The sequence below is a fragment of the Leucoraja erinacea genome, chromosome 7 (genome assembly GCF_028641065.1).
Source record: "Leucoraja erinacea ecotype New England chromosome 7, Leri_hhj_1, whole genome shotgun sequence".
Classification (NCBI taxonomy): Eukaryota; Metazoa; Chordata; class Chondrichthyes; order Rajiformes; family Rajidae; genus Leucoraja; species Leucoraja erinaceus.
This window is the reverse complement of record NC_073383.1, coordinates 57208811-57229862: the sequence shown is the minus strand read 5'-3', so window position 1 is coordinate 57229862 and position 21052 is coordinate 57208811. Positions and strand designations below refer to the sequence as shown.

General features: G+C 38.1%; 1 protein-coding gene across 1 annotated transcript in view; it reads right to left on the bottom strand.

Moving 5' to 3' along the window:
• Positions 1-21052, bottom strand: part of thsd7ba (thrombospondin, type I, domain containing 7Ba) — a 743639-nt gene that overhangs the window by 94819 nt on the left and 627768 nt on the right. The window contains exons 18-20 of the mRNA XM_055638650.1: positions 20137-20278; positions 8393-8508; positions 5741-5858 (exon numbers count right to left, since the gene is read on the bottom strand). Of these exons, the coding sequence (XP_055494625.1) occupies positions 5741-5858; positions 8393-8508; positions 20137-20278 (376 nt within the window). The remainder of the gene's footprint in view (positions 1-5740; positions 5859-8392; positions 8509-20136; positions 20279-21052) is intronic.

Here is a 21052-nt window from a genome sequence, read left to right as displayed (position 1 = left end):
GAGAGGCCACGACTCTCATTCTAAGCTGTAAATCAACTGAACTGTGAGTCTGCAATGTACTTGCAATAAATGATTTGTTAGCCCTTAATGACAATGCCATGAGTTGTTTCGCCTGCAGCCCAGCCTATGCTTGAAACCGCAATGCTTTATTAGGTCCGACTGTGTTTGGAAGGAATAAATGCTTTACTGGGTCAGACAGTTTGGTTCAAAAGTCCCGCTCATTTCGTGAGTGGACAGGTCGCGCTGATTGCGTAATTTCCAGTGAGTGCAGAGGTAGTGCTGATTGCGTAATTTCCAGTAAGTGCAGAGGTCACTCTGATTGTTGAAGTGCCGCTGACTGCAGAAGCCACAAAGTGGAGAGGCCGCGCTCAGCCGTGTGAGTATTCAAGAAGGTTTACTGCCATATATATATATGGTGTGTAAGTCAGTGTGTGTGTGTGTGTGTGTGCGTGTGTGTGTGCGTGTGTGTGTGTGTGTGTGTGTGTGTGTGTGTGTGTGTGTGTGTGTGTGTGTGTGCGCGTTTGTGTGTGTGTGGGGGGTGTGTGAGTGTCTGTGTGTGTGTGTCTGTGTCTGTGCCGGTGAGTGTGTGTGTGTGTGTGTGTGTGTGTGTGTGTGTGTGTGTGTGTGTGTGTGTGTGTGTGTGTGTGTGTGTGTGTGTGTGTGTGTGTGTGTGTGTGTGTGTGTGTCTCTGTGACTGAGCTGCCAGCCCAAGAATCCATTCGGCCCACAATGCCCATACCAGCCCTCTGGAAAGCAGTCCCTTTGGCCCACAACACCATGCTAGTGCTCCAGAAAGTCCCCACACTGGCCAGCAATATTGGAATTGGTGCAGAGGTGGAATATTGTGTTGGGGGACCAGCCCTCCCATGTGAAGCTTAGTCTAGTCGTTTTTACTTTACTCCCTACCCATCCCATCAAAATGCATGTAGGTGCCCCAAATTGTAGTTGCTACCCTCCTGTCCATTTTGCCCATATGTTACAATTGTACAGGGTGTTGTGGCCACACCTGAAGTATAGCACACAGTTTTCGTCCTTTACCATTAGTAACATTGCAGGCTGTCTAAAAGTGAATCACCAGGCTAATTCTTGGTATGAGTAACTTATCCTATCAAGAGAGGTTAAACAGATTGGGTCTGTATTCTTTGGAGTCTAGAGAAACATGAGATACACATGAGTCATTGAGATATAAGATTTCAAGGAGATATGACAGGAAAGATGACGTTTTCACTCATGGGAGAATTTTAAACATGGCATATAGTTTCAAGATAAGATACCAATTATTTAAATAAAAGTTACTTGCACACAAGTTACTTGCAGTGGGCAATCCATTGCTGAAATTCCCTGTTCCAGAGCTGTGGAGGCTAGCAATTAGCGGCATTCAAAGTAGAGGAAGATAAACATTTGAAGGATCATGGAATTGAGGACAATGAGGATCTGACATAAAGGAAGAGTTGAGGATTGGAGTAGATCAGCCATGATGATGGGACAGGCTTAAGTGTTTACTATATTAGCAAGCCTCATGTGATTTGCAAACAACACTCTATACATTCAAGTACAACTCAATTACATATATCAAAACATTGGTCAGCATTGATCCTTGTGTTCAACTGAGTAGCACTGTAGCAAGTCTAATTCAGCTTGAAATCAGCAATATATTAAAACATTCTGTGTTTTATTACATTTCAGCTAATTTTGCTATGTTATGAATTTCTAACAGACTAATATTAATATTTGGTACTTTCAGATACTTTCCGAAAGTTTGAAAGAATAGCATCAATGGCATTTCACTGCACCAATACCTTTGTTACATCATTAACAAAACTATATGGTTAATTAAACACGGTTTGCATAGAATATACCTTTGCTGGTTTTCCCAAATGGGTGCGTGAACTTATGGCCTCAATTGTTAATTTACTTCTGTATGATGTTTCCTTTTCAGTAAAGAGATAGGCATGCTATTATTATTTTTTTTATCCTTCTTGCCTTTTATAATGAAGTAGCATTTTATCATGTGTGTATTCAATTCAGCTAGCATATCTCTATGGGGATATTCATGGAGCCTTAACTGTCCATTAGTTACTTAAATATCAACCAACATTTGTGACTATGTAATTAGTGAAGAGCTTTGATATGCTTCATTGCTTCTGGAATTGCTTATCTTTTTGTATCCCATGCTGCTTTCGCTGCTTAACGTCAATATATTCCCTGTCCTGGTTACATCAGATAGTTTAGATACAGTCAGAGGAGCTAATTTAATTGTTGCAAAAATGTTCATTGGGAATTAAAATCCTGAGCAATGTAAAACAGCCTGACAATCTACTACTATCCATTTTATTCTACTGCAGTCATACTACTACTACCCCAGTAGCTCTGCATTCGCACATTTGACAAATTTATTGTTTGGAAAGATTATGTTATTTTTTCTTCAGTTGCCTTACTTCATAAACCTTAGGGCAAGAAGATGGCAAACAACATACAACTATCATGCAAAAAAAATTATCTGCCACAAATGCCATCAAATCAGCCATCAAGAAAACATTGTCAGTAATGCACCAAAAGGTTAATGTATTTCAAATGTGTCTATCCAAGTTTCTCCGTAATCTAATTTCTGTTGTGCTTTCACTTCAAATTACAATTGAATATTCAGCAATACCATCAATAGAAAACGTTACAAGAACACTGTAAGATACAAATAAAATGATTAATTAGCAGTAAGCTGACCATCTAAAAGTATATTGATTACAGACCTACCGCTCTGACAACATTCACCAATTTATTAATTAATTTACAATTTATCTGAATTAGCAAAATCTTCAGTGCTGAATAATTCAGATGTGCAAAATTTGAACACAGTATTAAACAATAAATACAAGTTTGGATAAATGTAACTAAATCTAAAAGCTGTCATTTAAACCTGTAATACTGCAGCAAAACATTAGTCAGGAGCAAATATAATTAAAGGATTTTTTAATTTTTTTTTTTTTAAAATAATGTTATTAGAGGCATATGCATATCATAGTCCAAATCAATATAAACTTTGTTTAATGATTACATATTAAATATCCAGGATTCCAGGTACGCTGGGATCCTCATTTAACGGTTACATATTAACATTGCCTCTATTTATTTATTTATATTTATAGATAGAAAAAATACAGAAAGGAAAGGAAATTAGAAAGATAGAATAAACTGTCAATAATACAACTTTGGAGATAGGTCCGTAGATTAGAGAACATAACTATTCATCTAGCCCTGGATTCAAGTTTCAGTCAAGCTTCCGCGCCGGCCCAATCTACCCATTCAAATAATCTATAAATGGAGACCATATTCTAGTAAATAATTCTGGTTTAACAATTAAGACAAATCTAATTTTTTCCAAATGTAAGGTCTCCGACATCTCCATAATCCACATTTTGATTGTGGGGGTTGCTGGATTTTTCCAAAATTTTAATATTAATTTTTTCCCAATTATTATACTATAATCAAGGAAATTCCTTTGGTTTGTTGTAAGTTTTAGGTATTGTTCAGATATGCCCAATATTATTAATTTAGGATCGGGATCCAGTTGGGTATTAACAACTATGAAAATAATTTTTTAAATATCCATCCAGAAATTTTTAATTTTTATACAATTTACAAAAGTATGGGTTAAATTAGCCGCGGGGTATTGACATTTGTCACAGACAGGAGAGATATTAGGAAAAAAGTATATTTAATTTTGTTTAAGAATAATGCAGCCTGTGTAGTACTTTAAATTGTATTAAAGAATGTCTGGTATTTAACGAGCATTGGTGTATATGTTGTAGACTTTCATCCCAAAAATCTTTCGTTAAGGGTTGAGCTGATTCATTTTCCCATGCTTGTCTATGTAATTCCGTCAACGGAGTCTCATTGTCTAAAAGAGTATTATAAATGTAAGATATTAATTTGACTGTATTAGGGTGTTTATTCAAACATTCATCTATAATCTCTGGCTCTAGTTCTGTATTCTTGTGTATGTGATTTAACATAATCTGTAAGTTATAGATATCTAAAAAAATTATTTGAATGTAATCCGTAAATCTTTTGTAACTCCTGAATCGAAAGAAAGATACCTTTTCTATAGAGATGTCCCATCTTTTTAATTCCATAATTTTTCCATTGTACAAAACATTTATTCAACACTGAAGGTTTAATTGAAGGATTATTTACAATGGGGAGAGAAAGTGATAAATTATCCAATTTTAATGTCTTTTTTAGTTGTTTCCAAATTCGAATACCATTGTGTATTTATAGATTTTTAATTCAATTTTGTGGAAGCTAACAGAATCGGACCAATTTCAAAAGGCAAACAATCTTCCTTTTCCATCTTTAACCAGTCTAGTTGTTGATCCATATCTTCCAACCAAAAATTCATATTTTTGACATTGACTGCCCAAAAGTAAAATAACAAATTTTGTAAAACTAATCCTCCTTTCGTCTTGGATTTGCATAAGTGTTTTTTGCTTATTCTATGATTCTTATAATCCCAAATAAAACTTGTCACAATAGAATCAACTTTTTAAAATAAATTTTTTAGGAGATATATCGGAATTGATTGAAAAAGGTATAGGAATTGCGGAAGGAAAATCATTTTTATAGCATTAATTCTACCGAGCATTGAAAGGGGAAGTGTTTTCCAATATTGAATATTCTTATGCAATTTATTAAGTAAAGGCATTTTAATTGTGGTCAATTTTATTTTAATGATTTTTCTGCTTGGAAGATGCTGCCAATGAGTCAGCCTGCTTCTCATCTTATATGGAATCATGATAAATTATTTTATTTTTAAGTTTATCATGGAGTCATAGAAACAAGCAATTCAGCCCACCTGGTGTGTGCCAAACCGAATTGGCAAACTGTGCTCGTGGACAAGTGCCTGCATTTGGCCCATTATTCTCTAAACCCTTCCTATTCATATATCATATATAAATGTTTTAGATTCCCCTAACACTGGAAAAAGACTGTAAGCATTCACTTTATCCAGGCCCCTCGTGAGCTTGTGCACCTCAGTAAGGTTACTCCTTAGCTTCCTATGTCCAAAAGGAAAAGTCCCAACTTATCCATCCTCTGTCTATAACTAGAGGCCCTTAAGCCAGGTAATATTCTGATGAATCTCTTTTGCACCCTTCCCAACGCTTTCCAGCATAATTGCATCCTTCCTGTAGCTGAGCTGGAAAATCATGAATTTTATTTTAAAACATTCAAGATATTAATAAATGAATTGTTGTAATGTTAAACATACACATTCCCTAATTAGGTTTAGTTTAGTTTAGTTTAGAGTGACCGCGCGGAAACAGGCCTTTCTGCCCACCGTGTCCGCACCAACCAGAAATCCCACATATTCACATGTTCCTACACACACTAGGGACAATTTACACATATACCAAGCCAATTAACCTACAAACCTGTACATCTTTCGATAGTGGAAGGAAACCGAAGATCTCAGAGAAAACACACGCAGTCATGGGGAGGATTAACAAACTCGGTACAGACAGTGCCAGAATTTGGGATCAAACCCTGGTCTCCAGCGCTGCAAACGCTGTAAGGCAGTAACCCTACCGCTGAGCCACCATGCCGCCCTTGAATTTGTAGGGCAGAATTTAAGGTTGTGTAGACATTTACTTTGCAAATGGCTCATTGTCGTGCTATCTGCATGTTCTTTGTCAGAGCAAATTCAGAAACCACGTGTCTCAATATTCAAGCAAACTATTTTACATACCCTCCAGTCCACAAGTGCGGGAACATTCAGACCAGGAAGACCATTCTGAGAGCTGGCAGTTTACAGGGCATTCCATAAAGCAGTGCATAAATAAATGCCAGGATGATTCCAATCTCATCTTAAAGAAGAGGAAGCAAAGAAATACAACAGAAGAATTCTCATTCAACATCATAATTCAGCTGTATTTCTCAGAGAATACAATTGCATTCCTATAGGGGCTTTAACAAAGTAAAACATCATGAAAGCATTTTCAAAAGAGTTTCAATATCTAGGAGATATATTAAGAAAGGTACTGTAATAAAAAAAAAATACAATTTGACCAAGAAAAGGGATAATTAACTTCTTAGAGGGAGAGAGATGAAGAGCACTGCATGCTTTGTGGGGAAATTGCTGATTTGTTGCCCAGCAAACCAATAGCTATTTAATTTATACATTGAATCAAAAAGAGTAATTTTTGGAAATGGTGTTGCAATATTTTAAATACTTCCTGCTTCCTATTGTCTTATGAAGCCCATGCAGAAGAGATAAAACTGGGAAAATATAGAGGTGACTACATACTCTAAAGAGCTTTTCTTCAAAAAAAAATACATATCATTACTGACATGAAGCTCTGATGTTGAATATTCTGTTTCTTTCACTAACATCTCATTCATTTTGGCATGATTGATGACCATCTTTCTGGTGCAAGGCTTTTATATTTAATTCTCATATCTGATGCTCTATAATCTGTATACCTTTGGTGATTTACATAGAGTCGGTTTTAAAAACCAATATCATAGGAAACATTACTGTAATAGAATGTTCTACTGTAATAGAATGAAAAAAAAAACAAAATCCGCCCTAAAAATATTAAAGTTCCATTGTTCTACATTGGAAAATAAAAAAATATTAAAAATCATATGCTTTAATGTAGCTGTGACCTTTAATGTCCAAAGTATATATATATATATCCATTGTCAGAATTTGGGTTAAACATTTTTCCTGACCTTTTATTCTGTCTCTAATATAGCCAAAATATTTAGAGTACAGTAATAAAAACATACAGTTCCAACAAAATGTGGATTTAGGGTTTCATGAGAATATTCTATCAGCAAAGTGTTACTTTCATGAAGAATACGGGATATAAAATTGAAGGCATTTCTTGCTCGAGGAACTCAGTGAGTCAGGTAGCATCTGAGGATGCAATGGACAAACAATGTTTTCCTTGTGTTATTATCTTTTTTCTTTGCTATTTTCTGAAGGGATTTTGACAGCAGAATTATTTTGTTTGAAATTTTTTTAATAAAAATAATGAATACCTTTCTTTTTATATTGTTTTGATATTATCATGAGTGCTGGGAGATAAAATACCACGTTGGACCAAAACATTTTTACACTTGATTCAACAATTAATAGATAAGTGTAGACATTTCCCTATTAGCAAAGAATGGAATGTGGTGTATTACTTTCAGACTGGTGGCAATAAGGCAATTTTTACAAATGTGATGTAACCATATTTTGTTAAGTTAATGGGATGAAAACATATTCTAAAGACATTTTCCTCAAAAATTAAAAATTTGATAGACTATTTTTGAATCGGGGGTGGTACAGTAGCACAGCGGTAGTGTTGCTGCCTTGCAGCACCAGAGACCCGGGTTCGATCCTGACTATAGATGCTGTCTGTAAGGAGTTTGTACATTGCCCCTGTGCAAACCCTGCGTGAGTTTACTCCGGGTGCTCCGGTTTCCACCCACACTACAAAGATGTACAGGTTTGTAGGTCAATTGGCTTCTGGAAGTTGTAAGTTGGCCTCATTGTGTAGGACAATGCTAGTATCGCAGGTTGACGCGGACTCTGTGATCCAAAGGGCCTGTTTCCACGCTTTATCTCTAAAGTCTAAAGTATCCCTTGAGGTTCCATTGGAAGAGATTACAACATGCAATCATCTGAGTCTATTAAGAATTTCAATTGCTACTTGAACAGATAACAGTAATAAGTAAAGCAAAATCAATCAAAAAATGATTTACTTCCTTAAAAATGCAAGGCAGCACAAATTCATAGACCATGAAATGAATGTAATCATGAAGTCAATTATAGCCACAAGTAACATTCAATTGTGAATTCACGAACAGGTAGACAATAGCAGTTGAATTTCATTATAAACAATGTTCAAAACAAAATAACATTAATACTCGTGCCTTCAATCAAAGCTGAGAAGAGATCCCATTAGAAAAATAGGGGACTTGAGCAGAATCATGCAGGCCACATGAAATATCATAAACTTGAATGTAGAGCTACATGTCAGTAATTTAAAACACCTCACCTTATATTAAAATGAGCAAAAGTTAAATTGATAATTTTTCATAATAAGCATCATTTAAAAATGATTTTACTGCTAAATATGTCCTTAAAATGTGTGCTAACAAGTATCTAAAATAATAACCCATTAAATCATGTTGTCCATTATATCTCACATATGAGTTTCAGTTTTATAAACTTTTAACATTTTATATTGATGCATTTGGCTCAGATTTATGGAAAATATGTTTGAATAATTCAGATAACAAACATTGTAGGTGTTATAACATTTTCAATATAACTTTTTTGTATACGTTCACACCCCTTACTCAGCCAGGCTCTGTCATGAAACCACATTTCATATAAAGATCTCACCTTCTCACAGTATTTGAGACTGACTGACTTCCCATCACTTTGCACACAGTCAAGCAAACGGATCTTCAGTCCTTGTCCACAGACCGCTTTGTCACTTAGCTGGCAAGAGCTCCACTCTGAGAATCACAAACCATATCCAGAAAAGGTCACTCCAAGTGCTGTGAACTAATGCTCTATTTATTAAAACTAACTTCCTCAATTAAACAAGATAATTTGCATTTAAATATCTGGGAAACATATTGCAAAATGAACATTACAATATTAATGACAAATATTATTTTAACACCATGACATGTATGCGTAATGTTTTAAACGGCTTTGCCAAGTACTACTGCTGCCTGACTGGAATCAATCACTACTTTATTATGCCACTGTTCTGTTAGAAATATGTTATAGTGATGTGGGGTTAGTGAAGATGTGATGGCATGGCTATTTATTTCCTTGCAGGCAAGATATTGATGATTGTGAAGCTTATATGTGCTGCTAAGATTACATTTTAAAGAAGTTCAATACAGCAGTATTATCTGCAAGTAAAATAATAAGTGTCATCATATTGAAGTTCCTGTACTCTTAAGTATTTTTTGTTATTAAAATCAATATTATTCACCAAAATGAATGGCTCCAGTAAAAAAGTCTCCTCAGATTCTTTCAGATTTTGGATAAATAGAACAGAGCATTTGGGGTATGGATTTGCACACAATACTTGTGAGCAGTTAGAGTTGCTTCCTTGCAGTGCCAAAGACCCAGGTTTGATTCTGATCTCGGGTGCTGTCAATGTGGAGTTTGTACGTTCTCGATGTGGCTGCATGGGTTTTCTCCAGGTGCTCCGATTTCCTCTCACATCCCAATAACGTGCAGGGTTGTAGGAAAAGTGGGATAATATAGAACTTGTGTGAAAAGGTGACCGATGATCAGCGTGGACTTGCTGAGTTAAGGATACCACATTCCACATACCTGTAGAATTCATTGTCACTGACAGATGTGGAGGCCAAATCATTGGGTATTTTTAAAGTGGAGATTGATAGGTTCTTGATTAGTAATGGTGTCAAATGTTACCGGATGAAGGCAGGAGAATGGGGTTGAGAAGGAAAAAATAGATCTGCCATAATTGAATGGCAAAGTAGATTTGATGGGGCCAAATGGCCTAGGTCTGCTGCTATGGTTTATGATTTAAGAAGTACAGTTTGAACCAGAAGAGATAAGGCTGTGTGCAATGGACTGCCCAGGGGCAATGGTGAAAAGTGTAGAAGGCAAAGCTAATGTGTGAGCAGTAGATTAAGAGATATTCTCCAGCCTTGCACTTCTTTGACACAGCGTGTGCGAATGCGATATTATTGTGTTATCTTGCTATATTACATTGTAGTCTCATTTAATTGTGAATATCAGATTGCTTCCTATAACATTTTCCCAACAAACTTATTTTATTTGTGGTTTTCTGGACATGCCTCTCTGATATAATAATCTTACCTCTTCCTTTTACTTACCTTTGACTGAATCCTTAAAGTCTTGTTTACCACAAGCAGTGGCATTGCACATTCACCTTTGATATGCCTGAGCTCAGTGTCTACTATTGTACACCATTGCCAAATTGAGGTAGCTATAACTGCGCCCTCCACCCATTCCCTTCTCCCTCTCTGCTCCCATGTTCTGCACTAGGAAGCACAAATTTCACTGTGATTGTTCTTTACTTCACTTGGCTTTGCCAATTCCTGAGTTTGATATTCCAAAGCTATTCCATCCAGTCTGATAAATGCTCTGATCACAGGCAATTAATTCCAATTGGCTTAAGATTTTTCAGGAAAATAAAAATGACATTATTTTAAGTCATTTTAGGAATACTGCATTTGATACAGTCAGAAATCACTGAGTCCATTTTAACGCTGCAATATTCACAAAATCCTGCACTGATGGGAACAAAATCTCACTCTCACTTCTGCCACAACCTGGAAACACTGCTGACAATCCTCCCACTTCTACCAGAACCTAATATCCTCTTATCATTTCCTACCTTCTGGAATCCCTCCTGACTCCCTCAGTCCTTTGGAATTCCCTTGTATCTTGGGTTTAAAAAAACAATGGGAATGAAATTAAGGATAAATTTAACTGTAATAAAGTCCAATGACTTTGTTTTCATGCTGAATCAATGAATCATAATATTTTTGCCTAAAATATGAACTAATTTAATGGAATAAAAGTACAATTTTTATTTCTTCAATCATAACTCAGCAGCCACTAATACACCGGGTCCAATTCTGAACATGTTTCAGCATAATTAATCCAAAAATCAGCCAAAAGGTTCAGGTGATTCAGAGATACTGTATATTGTTAGAAATATAAATTTCAAGAAGTTGTTGTTTTGTTATTCTGTTTTTATCTTGTCTTTACAATCAGTTAATGGGAGGATGAGGATCGGAGTAAGATATCTTCTTCTTGCGTATAGCATGCACAGCTTAAAGTTGTAAGACAATTTGTTCTGTTTGATCTTCTGTTTGTGCACGCCAAGTTGACTGCATGCGTCGAAACAGGGTGGACCACGTGAAGGTTGAAATCTCCAACCCCAAAGAGTAAGAGATGAGCATGAGGGGGGGAGGGGGGGGGATCAGAAGGGGTGGCCTTCCACCAGCGCGAAGAATGCTGTGATGGATGTTTGAGTTAAATTCTATTGTCTTTTGTGTGTTCTTTTTAAGTGTATCGCTGCTGGCAAAAAATATATATAAAGACATCTGAGACATTAGAAACAAGGAACTGCAAATGCTGGTTTACAAAATTTACAGAGCTGAAGTAACTCATTGGGTCGGGAAGCATTTCTAGAGAGCATGAATAGATGACATTTCAGGTTGGGACCCTTCTTCAGACAGATTGTGAGAGAGGGGATGGGGGAAGGGTCTGTGAGGAGGGTTTTTTGAAAGGCAGATGGTTGGAAAAAAAGGCCAGAGATGAAAAGACAGAAAGTGTGTAACAAACGGAATGAATAGTTGTTAATTGTGAAGCTAGAGGAAGGAATGATGGTAGAAGGGGATGGGGAGGGGAAAAATAGATGCAAGCCCAATTGGGGTATGGGGAAGAGGTCTATGGCGAAAGAAGTGTGAGGTGGAAGATTATGTAGTTATCTAAAATTGGTGAATTCAATATTGATACCGTTGGGTTCTAAGTTACCCAAGTGGAATATGAAGTGTTGCTCCTCCAGTTTGCTTGTGGCCTCACACTGGCAATGGTGGGGGCTCAGGCCAGAAAGGTCAGTAGGGGAATGGGAAGAGGAGTTAAAATTATTAGCAACTGGGAGATCCAGTAGACCTTGGCGGCCGAGCATACATGTTCAGTGAAGCATTCACCGATCTACACTTGGTCTCACGGATGTACAGAGGCCACATCGGGAACACAGATGCCGTATATGAGGAAAGACAAGGTGCATGTGACCCTCTGTCACCTGGAAATACTGCTGGGGTCTCTGGGTGGAGGTGAAGGAGGAGGTATCAGGACAGGTGTTACATCTCCTGCAGTTGCAGGGGGAGGTAACTGGGGAATGTGTGGCTTGGGCGGGAAGGGATGAATGAACCAATGAGTTGCAGAGGAAAAGGTCTCTGCACATAGCAGAAATATGTGGGGATGGGAAGATGCAACTGGTGGTGGTGGGATCATGTTGCAGGTTACGGAAATATCAGAGGATTGTGTTAAATATAATGTTAGGTATGGAAGAATATGTTGAATATGGAGGCTGGTGGGGTGAAAGGTAAGGATCAGGGGCAGTATATCCTTGTTCTGTCTGTGGGAAGGGAGAATGAGAGCATAACTACGGGACACAGAAGGGACACGTTTGATGGATCCATCTATGACAGCAAGGGGAATTCCACGTTTACTAAAGAGCAAGGACATCTGACATGATTTGTTTGTCATGGTTTAGTTTTTGTAGTTATAAGAACCTGCAATACGATATAGTTATTTGTCAATCCTGTGAAAACTAAGTGGCACTCTAATCCAAATCATCATTTGATATACCATAACTCTCCAAACATAAAATCTATTTCTGGCTACTTGCTTTATATTTCACGGATTCATAATAAATCTGCAGCAAATCTCTTTCTCAGAAGAAGTCTCACTAACTGCGAAGACAAGAGACTACGAAATGAGAATATCACAGCAGAGACGAGGGTAAAGTCACATGTGGCAAACTTAGTAAAAGTGTTTTCATTACTTGAATAGTGGGGTTAGGGTGGGGTTAGAGGCCCAAAACATGGTTTTAGTTGGCAGACGACAGCTGCTTAACGACACAGCCAAACGCGCATCCTGTCCCAGATTTGGTATTCAATTGGTGGGGTATTGAAATACAAGTCTGGTTTACGTGCTAAGCAGTGAAGCATTTGAGCTGTCGTTGCTGGGAGCGCTAATTGGAAAGGTGCGTTCCGAAAATAGGCATCGACTGATAGCGCAAAGAGGCTAGGTGCTGACACCCGGTGCCAAGCAAGTGTAAAGGAAATCCTTTTGAAGAGGCAAAACCTAGGTTGGTTAGAGGCCATGCCTGTGTGAAGATATCTGAATCCCTGGAGTGACGGACGAGGAATTTCGTAAAGGCACTGGGCTCGGTGGCTAGACTATAGAATGGCTGGGAATACTCTAGTCCATTCGAGATTTCATTGGGCAATTATATTTGAATTCGAGAGCCCGCGTATGTTGAATGGTACGCACCAAAATTAGTTGGTCCGAGAACGAGTTTAGATTTGCAGAATCAAATTTCCGAATACAGAATTTCATATTGAAGTTCTGCCCATACGGTAGAATTCGAATTCTGTGTAAATAGAACTTTGGAGTTTGTGCATGTTTGAGAATGATTTCGATTAGCGGCTGATCAACAGTGAATAGTAATCCTCTGATCGATTGGTGATTAGTACCTGATAATGAAGATTCATAATAAATGAATGATTGTGGTTTATGTAGGAATGTGGTTGTGCCTGATAATAATAATGGGCATGGTTTATTGGCTGTGTACAGTGTTACTTGTGTGTTTGGAGCTAATTTTCATGTGTTTAGATTGAGGGTTAAACAAGCTGCGAGAATGTGTTTGTGCTCGAATGTGTTTGATTGTTCCCTGGAGGACTCTGATCTCTGAATAGCTGAGCATTATGGAAATTGTATGGTTGAAAGAGTGTGTGGACTGGTGGGAGATAGGAGAAGAATTTAAATAAGAGAGTAGGTTTGGTGGAGCAAAGGAGTAAAGAAGTGCAAGGCTGCGGACACTTTGGAGCCATTAGTCACTGTTCAGGAGCGAGCCTGATAAATTTAGGGATTAAAAGGAAGGAGTGAAGGACTTACGAATTCTGTTTTGGATGTTCGGAGGCCTGGGGAACAGCATAGATTGAGATATGGCAGAAGAGAAAAGGAGCCCATTGCAACTAATGTGTAATGAGTTCCCTCACAAGGCAGAAAAAATTAAGAGATTTGTCAGAAGCGTTAAATAAGAAATTAGGAAACATGCTATGGCCGCCGGGGGGGGGGGGGGGGGGGGCATTAGAACAGTAAAATGGATAAAATACATAGAACAAATTACTTGGCAGCATAGTAATAATGAGAGTGCAAAGGAATTGATAGGGTTATGGAGAAAATATTATGAGGAACGGAAGGCGAATAAAGAGGTTAAGAGGATGGCTAGTTGGGGAAAAGCTAAACTTGGAATAGAACTGAGAGAAGGTGAAGTAGATCGACCTCCAGGAAGTAGGAAGGACAGGAGTGGAGATGAAAGAAAACACACGGAACAGGGAAAAGGCAGATATCCTGGAAGGAAACTACTCCCTGTAGATTTAAAGTTTAGGGATCCGATGGTTAGTACTGACCTCGAGGGGGAAGGAGATGAATATTTGGAAGAATGGACAAATGTTAACACTAGTGGAAGTTCACAGCTACCACCGTGTTCCTCTTGCGTTTCCCAGGCATCACGCGCACCTTGTTTGACTTGCTTCCGTAATAAATATTTTAGGTCTACAGAAGCTATAACTCCTGCAGATTCTACATTGGAACAGATTCTACCAATAGCAGATACTGGGGTGCCAGATTCTTCGTCCCTATCCTCTCCACCATTAATAGATCATCCAGTAGCTTATGGTACCCGGAGTAGAATACAAGTGGTTAGCTCCAGTGTTTAAAGAAAAGGAAGGTATGATAGATATAATGAACAGCCAAAGTATTTCTGTGAGCCACAACCTAGACAGATTATACGAGTAGTGAGAAAGAGGAACAATTTATTTGGACATTATCGGGAATCCCCTAGCGAACGGGAAGGTTCATCTGAGGGTTAGACAGTGATTGAAGATACCAAGATAGATTTTGATATTACCAAAAGTTTACAAATTGAACAGATATCATATAGGTAGTTTCTTAAGGGGTTGGACAGGCTAGATGCAGGAAGATTGCTCCCGATGTTGGGGAAGTCCAGGACAAGGGGTCACAGCTTAAGGATAAGGGGGAAACAAACCGAGATGAGAAGAACTTTTTTCACACAGAGAGTGGTGAATCTCTGGAAACTCTCTGCCACAGAGGGTAGTTGAGGCCAGTTCATTGGCTATATTTAAGAGGGAGTTAGATGTGGCCCTTGTGGCTAAGGGGATCAGGGGGTATGGAGCGAAGGCAGGTACGGGATACTGAGTTGGATGATCAGCCATGATCATATTGAATGGCGGTGCAGGCTCGAAGGGCCGAATAGCCTACTTCTGCACCTAATTTCTATGTTTCTATGTTTCTATGTTAGTTCACAGTGAGGGAAGGGCTGGGTACAGCTGATTCGGCCAGCGCAGTAAATATGAAAAATCCCCGTGCCACAGACGTCCATACTCCGTGGAAGCCCCATGAAATAATGGCAGTACTAAACAGAATCCCTGATAGAAAGAAGTCACCAACTGCTTTAATAGATTATTTGAAAACCACAATGCGTGTATATCATACAGATTCCCGGGATTTATGGGAGACCATACAACAGATAATTACTCCAGCTGAAAATACCAAATTTCTAGTAGGCCTGGGATACCCAACATATGAAGCCTTGGCAAACATATTAGTGGTTGACAGTGCACGAGAAAAGAGGCTGTTTTAACGGCCCTTGCAAACACCTTTCAAAAGCCAAGTGATGTAACACAAATTCTGGAAATAAAACCAGAAAAGGGTGAAGGAGCAGATGAATTCTTAGACCGATTTTCAAAATTATATATGGACCAATCAGGTGACTTAGACTATCAGAATGGAGCAAGTTCCCCACAGTATTGTGCTATCTTATTGAATTGTCTCCCCACTACAGTAGCGGACACAGTTAAGACTGTTAACAGGGACTAGTCTGAGAACCGCGCCAGTCAAATGGCCAGAGCTCTGAGGCACTATTGGAAGGAAACAGGAAAATTATCCTGTAACTAGAAGAGAAACTGAACCTATAGTCAAGAAGGAAGAACCAAGCTCTGGCTCAGGCACATGCAGTCCCCAAATGTTAGCGAGGAACGGAATGGGAGAAACTAGAGTTCCGGACTACTCAGATTATTATTACAATTATACTCCCAATCTAGAACCCATTCCAATAAAACCAAGGGGTAAAACAAAGCCAACCATACTAGCTAATCAAAGTTACACTTGTGGGGGAATGGGACACTGGAGTCGAGCCTGTCCAACAAAGGAGCGAGTGAGAGAGAGGGGTCAAAGAAAGGATTTCCAGCATTGTGAAGAAATTAGAGATCCTAAAGGATATAGAAATATCCGAGATCCCAGGAATTATAGGAGGGCCTTCAATTCAAGACACTACTGGGACCCGAGAGAACAGAGAGAGAGCTGGCCTGAATGTCAGGAACCAAGAAGTAACACACCGTTCACTCAAACCAACTCATTCACTCAGTCCTGACTTACCAACCCCGTCCAGGAATTGTGGACGTGGAGCCATGACCCCTACTCTAGAACCCCCTCAAGTAATTTACCAGAACAAACAAATTGGATATACTATCATAGTAAAAACCGAAGACCACAATTTTCAAAGGAAAATTGTAAACAATCTTATACGTACCCAAGAAAACCCCTTAGACCAAAGAACATTGTGAATCAAGGAGCTTGTTACAACTGTACACAATTAGGTCATTGGAGTAAGGTGCCCAATGAGAAGACAGAATATAGCAGAATGGAAGAGAAATCAAGGGGCAATAAAGTAAGTAAGAAAAGGAACCCAGTAGCTGGTGTCAGAAAGAATGAGAACTAAAGAAAACGAAAATGGCTTCAGGGAGAGAAGAAACATACTTATTGTGCAGGACGTACTGGAGTAGGGAAAGGAGCTATTGTACTAACTTGTTACGGAGTTGTTGTGCCTGCAGTACAGTATAATCTACACACACACTACTATCTGGGGAATGAGGTAAAGAGTATGTGGAACCTTGAGAATGGGCAGAAGACACAGCTCAGGTAAGGTAGCTCCCCAGAAACAAAGACCAACAACAAGGAAGATATTATACTGTCCTGTCCCTTTAAGACACATCTGGGAAGGCCATCATATAGAGAAGGCTGCCCCTCAGTATCCTTACTCCTTTGAAACTAACATCAAGGAGGAAGAAGTAGAAGATACCTACCCAAGGGCTCAACTTTAACATCAACTAGCTTTTGACACCAGTGAAGGAAAAAGAAAATAACACCATCCAATCTTTTCTAAAAGATACAGCCAACCTACTATTGGGGCAAGTTCTAATTTGAAGAATTGAATTTGAATTTGAAAATAGACACTCCTCTGTGGTTTGGGGCAAAATACTCACTTTACGCCTAAATTTAGTTATAAAAAGAAATTGATCTGAAAAAGGGCTTATGGGATATAGTCTTAAAAAAAATTAGAGAATTGATTTTTGACTTGGCATTCTTCACTTGGCTCACCCATTGGCAGATAACCGAAGATGGGATGGGACTATTTAGTTGCTATCAAGAAAGGGACAGACCCATCGGATATCAGAAATTTAGACATACCTTGGAAATGTAAGGTGGTAGGATAAAATGATGAGGTAGACTGAAAATTTAGAAATGGTTTCGGCCAGAAACGTTGCCTAGAGAGTTCGCAGTGGTATAAAATAAATTAGCTGCACCCCCTATTGATGAGTTTCCAAGCCAGCTTTTTGTGTAGTACTGAAAAGTCTATTGAATTAGATAAGGAAATGGGTGTTGAGATATCCCTCAGTACTTGACCGTAATACTAAAATTGTCCAGAGAGAGTGGCTTCTCAAGTGTGGAAAATAAATTAGTCCATAGGTTTAGCCCCTATTGTTTTGAGAGCCAACATATGGAAATCGATACTAAAGAAGTACTGGAGGAGAAGTCTATTGAATTAGGAGGAATAAGGAAATGGGTGTTGAGATATCAGAGTCGATGTACTTGACCGTAGGTCTAAAATTGTTTAACCCTTGATAGTAAAGTGGCTTCTATTATCAAGGTGGAAAGAAATTGTCCATAGGTTTAGCATTCTTAATTGTTTTTATGATGAAATTGACAACATATGGAAATTGATTGATTAAATTTGAACCGCTGGGAATTCCACAGGAATTGGGATGGAATTGTGTTATCGACCACAAGCTGTGGAATGAAGAGAGTGAGATGGACCCTGAAACTTAAAAATTTAATTGAAGGCTGAGACTGAATTTGGTTGAATTGGATCAATTTTCATGGTTTGCTTTAAATAAGAGTCATGCCTGTAGGGTAATCTGCACTGAATCCAGCTGAAATTTATATGAGAAACAATCATCAGATATACATTAAGGAACATCGTGTGAATACAGAGAGAGCTGGTTAGTGTTGATCCTAGGATAGTAAAGAGTATATTATAGAGCATAATATAATAAAGATAGCTATAGTGAAAGTGAAAAGGGTTTGTGACAGAATAATAATAGGAATACAGTGAATGTATGGGAAAGCATTAGTGCATGAATGCTAACTTGCTCTGTCCCAAGTTTTTCAGGAATTATAGGCTATAGATTCGACTTTGGAAAGGGATGGAAGAATGGGCAACAACACGGATGGAGGGAATTTGCATCCATGGAAACTCGGAAGGTGAAGACTCATTAGACGGAAATTGTGAAGCTCCACCCACAAAAACTCGGGAATCTTGATAAGATTCTGGGAAGAAACATAATCGTCTTGTTGTTGTTAATAGATGAAGAATGTAACAGACACACATATGTATATATAGTTATCTGGTTATCTGATTATCTGATTATTTGGTTATCATAAATGATGGTTTATCATATATGATAAAACGAAGGAATGTTAATTCTGGTCAAATTGGAGATGGCAGGAATCTAAAATTGAGTGAAGGCTTCTGGGCTGCTAGGCCATTTGGTCAATTTAAATGTGCCTTCTGCAGAAATAGGACAAGCTGTAGAATGATGCCAGCTTGTCTAGACCCCAGATAAGAGTTGCAGGGAAAGAATGGGACATCTGCAGATTCTTACAATTAGGTGTGATTTGCATGAAACGGATTGGGTGAATGCAAACCAGACATGCACATTGTAACTATTGTTGCAAAGCTTTACTTTGAAAGATGTTGAATGGGTTAAGTGTTGAGTCTTGTCTGGGTTTCTTGAATATCTGGGCAAATGTTGCTATGTTTGCTTGCTTCCATATGATCCATTTGAATACAATGTATTGGTTACAGTGTTATTGGGTTAGGGAAATGTCTATCATCTACTGTGATAATCGATATCTGTTATTGGATTGTATAGAGACCACCCCCACATGGTTCAGCCCCTCAAGGTTTGGGGACCTAGAAAAGGTAACTCCCGCGAGGTCCTGTGTCAATCTTCTGGAAGAACACTTGGGGCTGCGTAACCTTTTGGGGTGTCTCTGCTTGCACGAGGCTAGAAGGGCTTGGCCAAGCAGATACAAGGATCGAACCCACGGTGGTTAGGTATAGTACTGGGGAACTGTTATTGTGTTTTCCAAAATAAAGTTTTGATGCGCAAGTGCTTGACTTAGTATCTTATTGACTGAAACTAGACTGGGGGAAGCTTAGAATGAGCTATTTACATCAGCAAGTGACTGGCAAATCCAAGCATAATCATAATCTATTTCCCTAGTGGGTCCCCTCTCCTGAAAAGATATAGCACACTTGCAGAAAACCATTTTATGAATCTGTATTAATTTTCTCAACATGAAAACTATAAATGAACACCTCTATCATTTTGAATGAATTGAAGATCTGAGATTGGAAGAGCAAAATATACCCATGAGAATAATTTTTCAAGGCTCAGAGTTTTGCAAGTAAAAAAGATGGGCTGATTTAAAAATATTTATTCTATGATCAAAATGCAATTTCATGCTGGTAGGAATGTTTAATTCCAGTCAATTAGAGCCATCACATAATTTTACAACGTGTGTGCAAAAACTAGAATGTTCTTAAATAACCCTTACTCTGCCAGTGCCTAAATATTCATTGCCACCTTTCAATTAAAGAAAGCAGAGTAGAACAAATCAAATTATTTCAGCACCTTTCTGATTTAGTGGAAAGATGTGTTAACTTGCAACAAACTTAATTATTTAATCAATTGCCAAACCCCGACCTTTTCATGATCTGTCACTAAGATGGTTAGATCTCAACATTGATCCCAACCAGTAGAATGAATTGAAATTCTAATACTAATTTGTTAATTCACTGACCAGCATTTGTAGTTCAAAAGGATCAATAAAAATATATTTATGTTTTCCAGAGGCGATCTTAATTGGAATTCACTTCAGGTTGTTTTGGAATAGTCAATTACCTGTTAGATTATAAAGAAATTGAAAGCAGTTCTTGTTGAGAACACAGGGCTCCACCTCAGAGGTTTCAGGGCAGCTTTTCCCATCCATTGGTAAACGTAGAGGAGATCGAACTCGGACACGAGTGTTCAAGTTGTTACATCCCTTTGTAAAATATCCAAATAAACAAATGTGAACAGCAACATTACCCTGGTTTCATAAAAATACAAAATATGTTGATGCTGGAATCGTGAAATTAAAACATTTTTGGAAGTATCCGTCATTTGCAAATTGTTTGCAAAATATTAATGTGCTGTCTTGAGAAGATATGATCTCGACAAAGTTTCATACTTCACCTCTTAATTCTGCAATGATTAAATTTAAATATTTTACTTTTATTTTAGAACACCAGCTACTTTTTTTCTCATGCAAGAGGAAATGGGGTACAGTCACTTTCTTTCTCAATTGGTGTTTTGGTATAACACTCAGTGCTCAGTTAATAATACGAAGAAAACAAAATGGTTCGAAATACAATCCATGTCTTATGAAATCAAAATAAACTGCAGATGCTGAAAAAATGAAAAAAGCAGAATATACTGGAATAACACATTGGCCTTTTAGATTCACCCAGACATTGTACTTATGTTCCGCCACTTCACAACTTCACTTGACAACTGACATTTGTTCCCAAAAATGAAAACTCATTAAACTTTTTTTTGCAGTCTTTGATGGTCAAACACAACATAGATGCATAGAGTCATACAGCATGGAAACAGGCCCTTTGGCCCAGCTAGTCCATGGTTACCAAGATGCCCCATCTAAAATATTCCCATTTCCCCGGGTTTGGTCCATATCCCTCAAAAACATTTCCTATCCATGTATCTGTCCAAATGTTTTTTCAATGTTGTTATTGTACCTCCTTCACCATCTTCTTCTGCC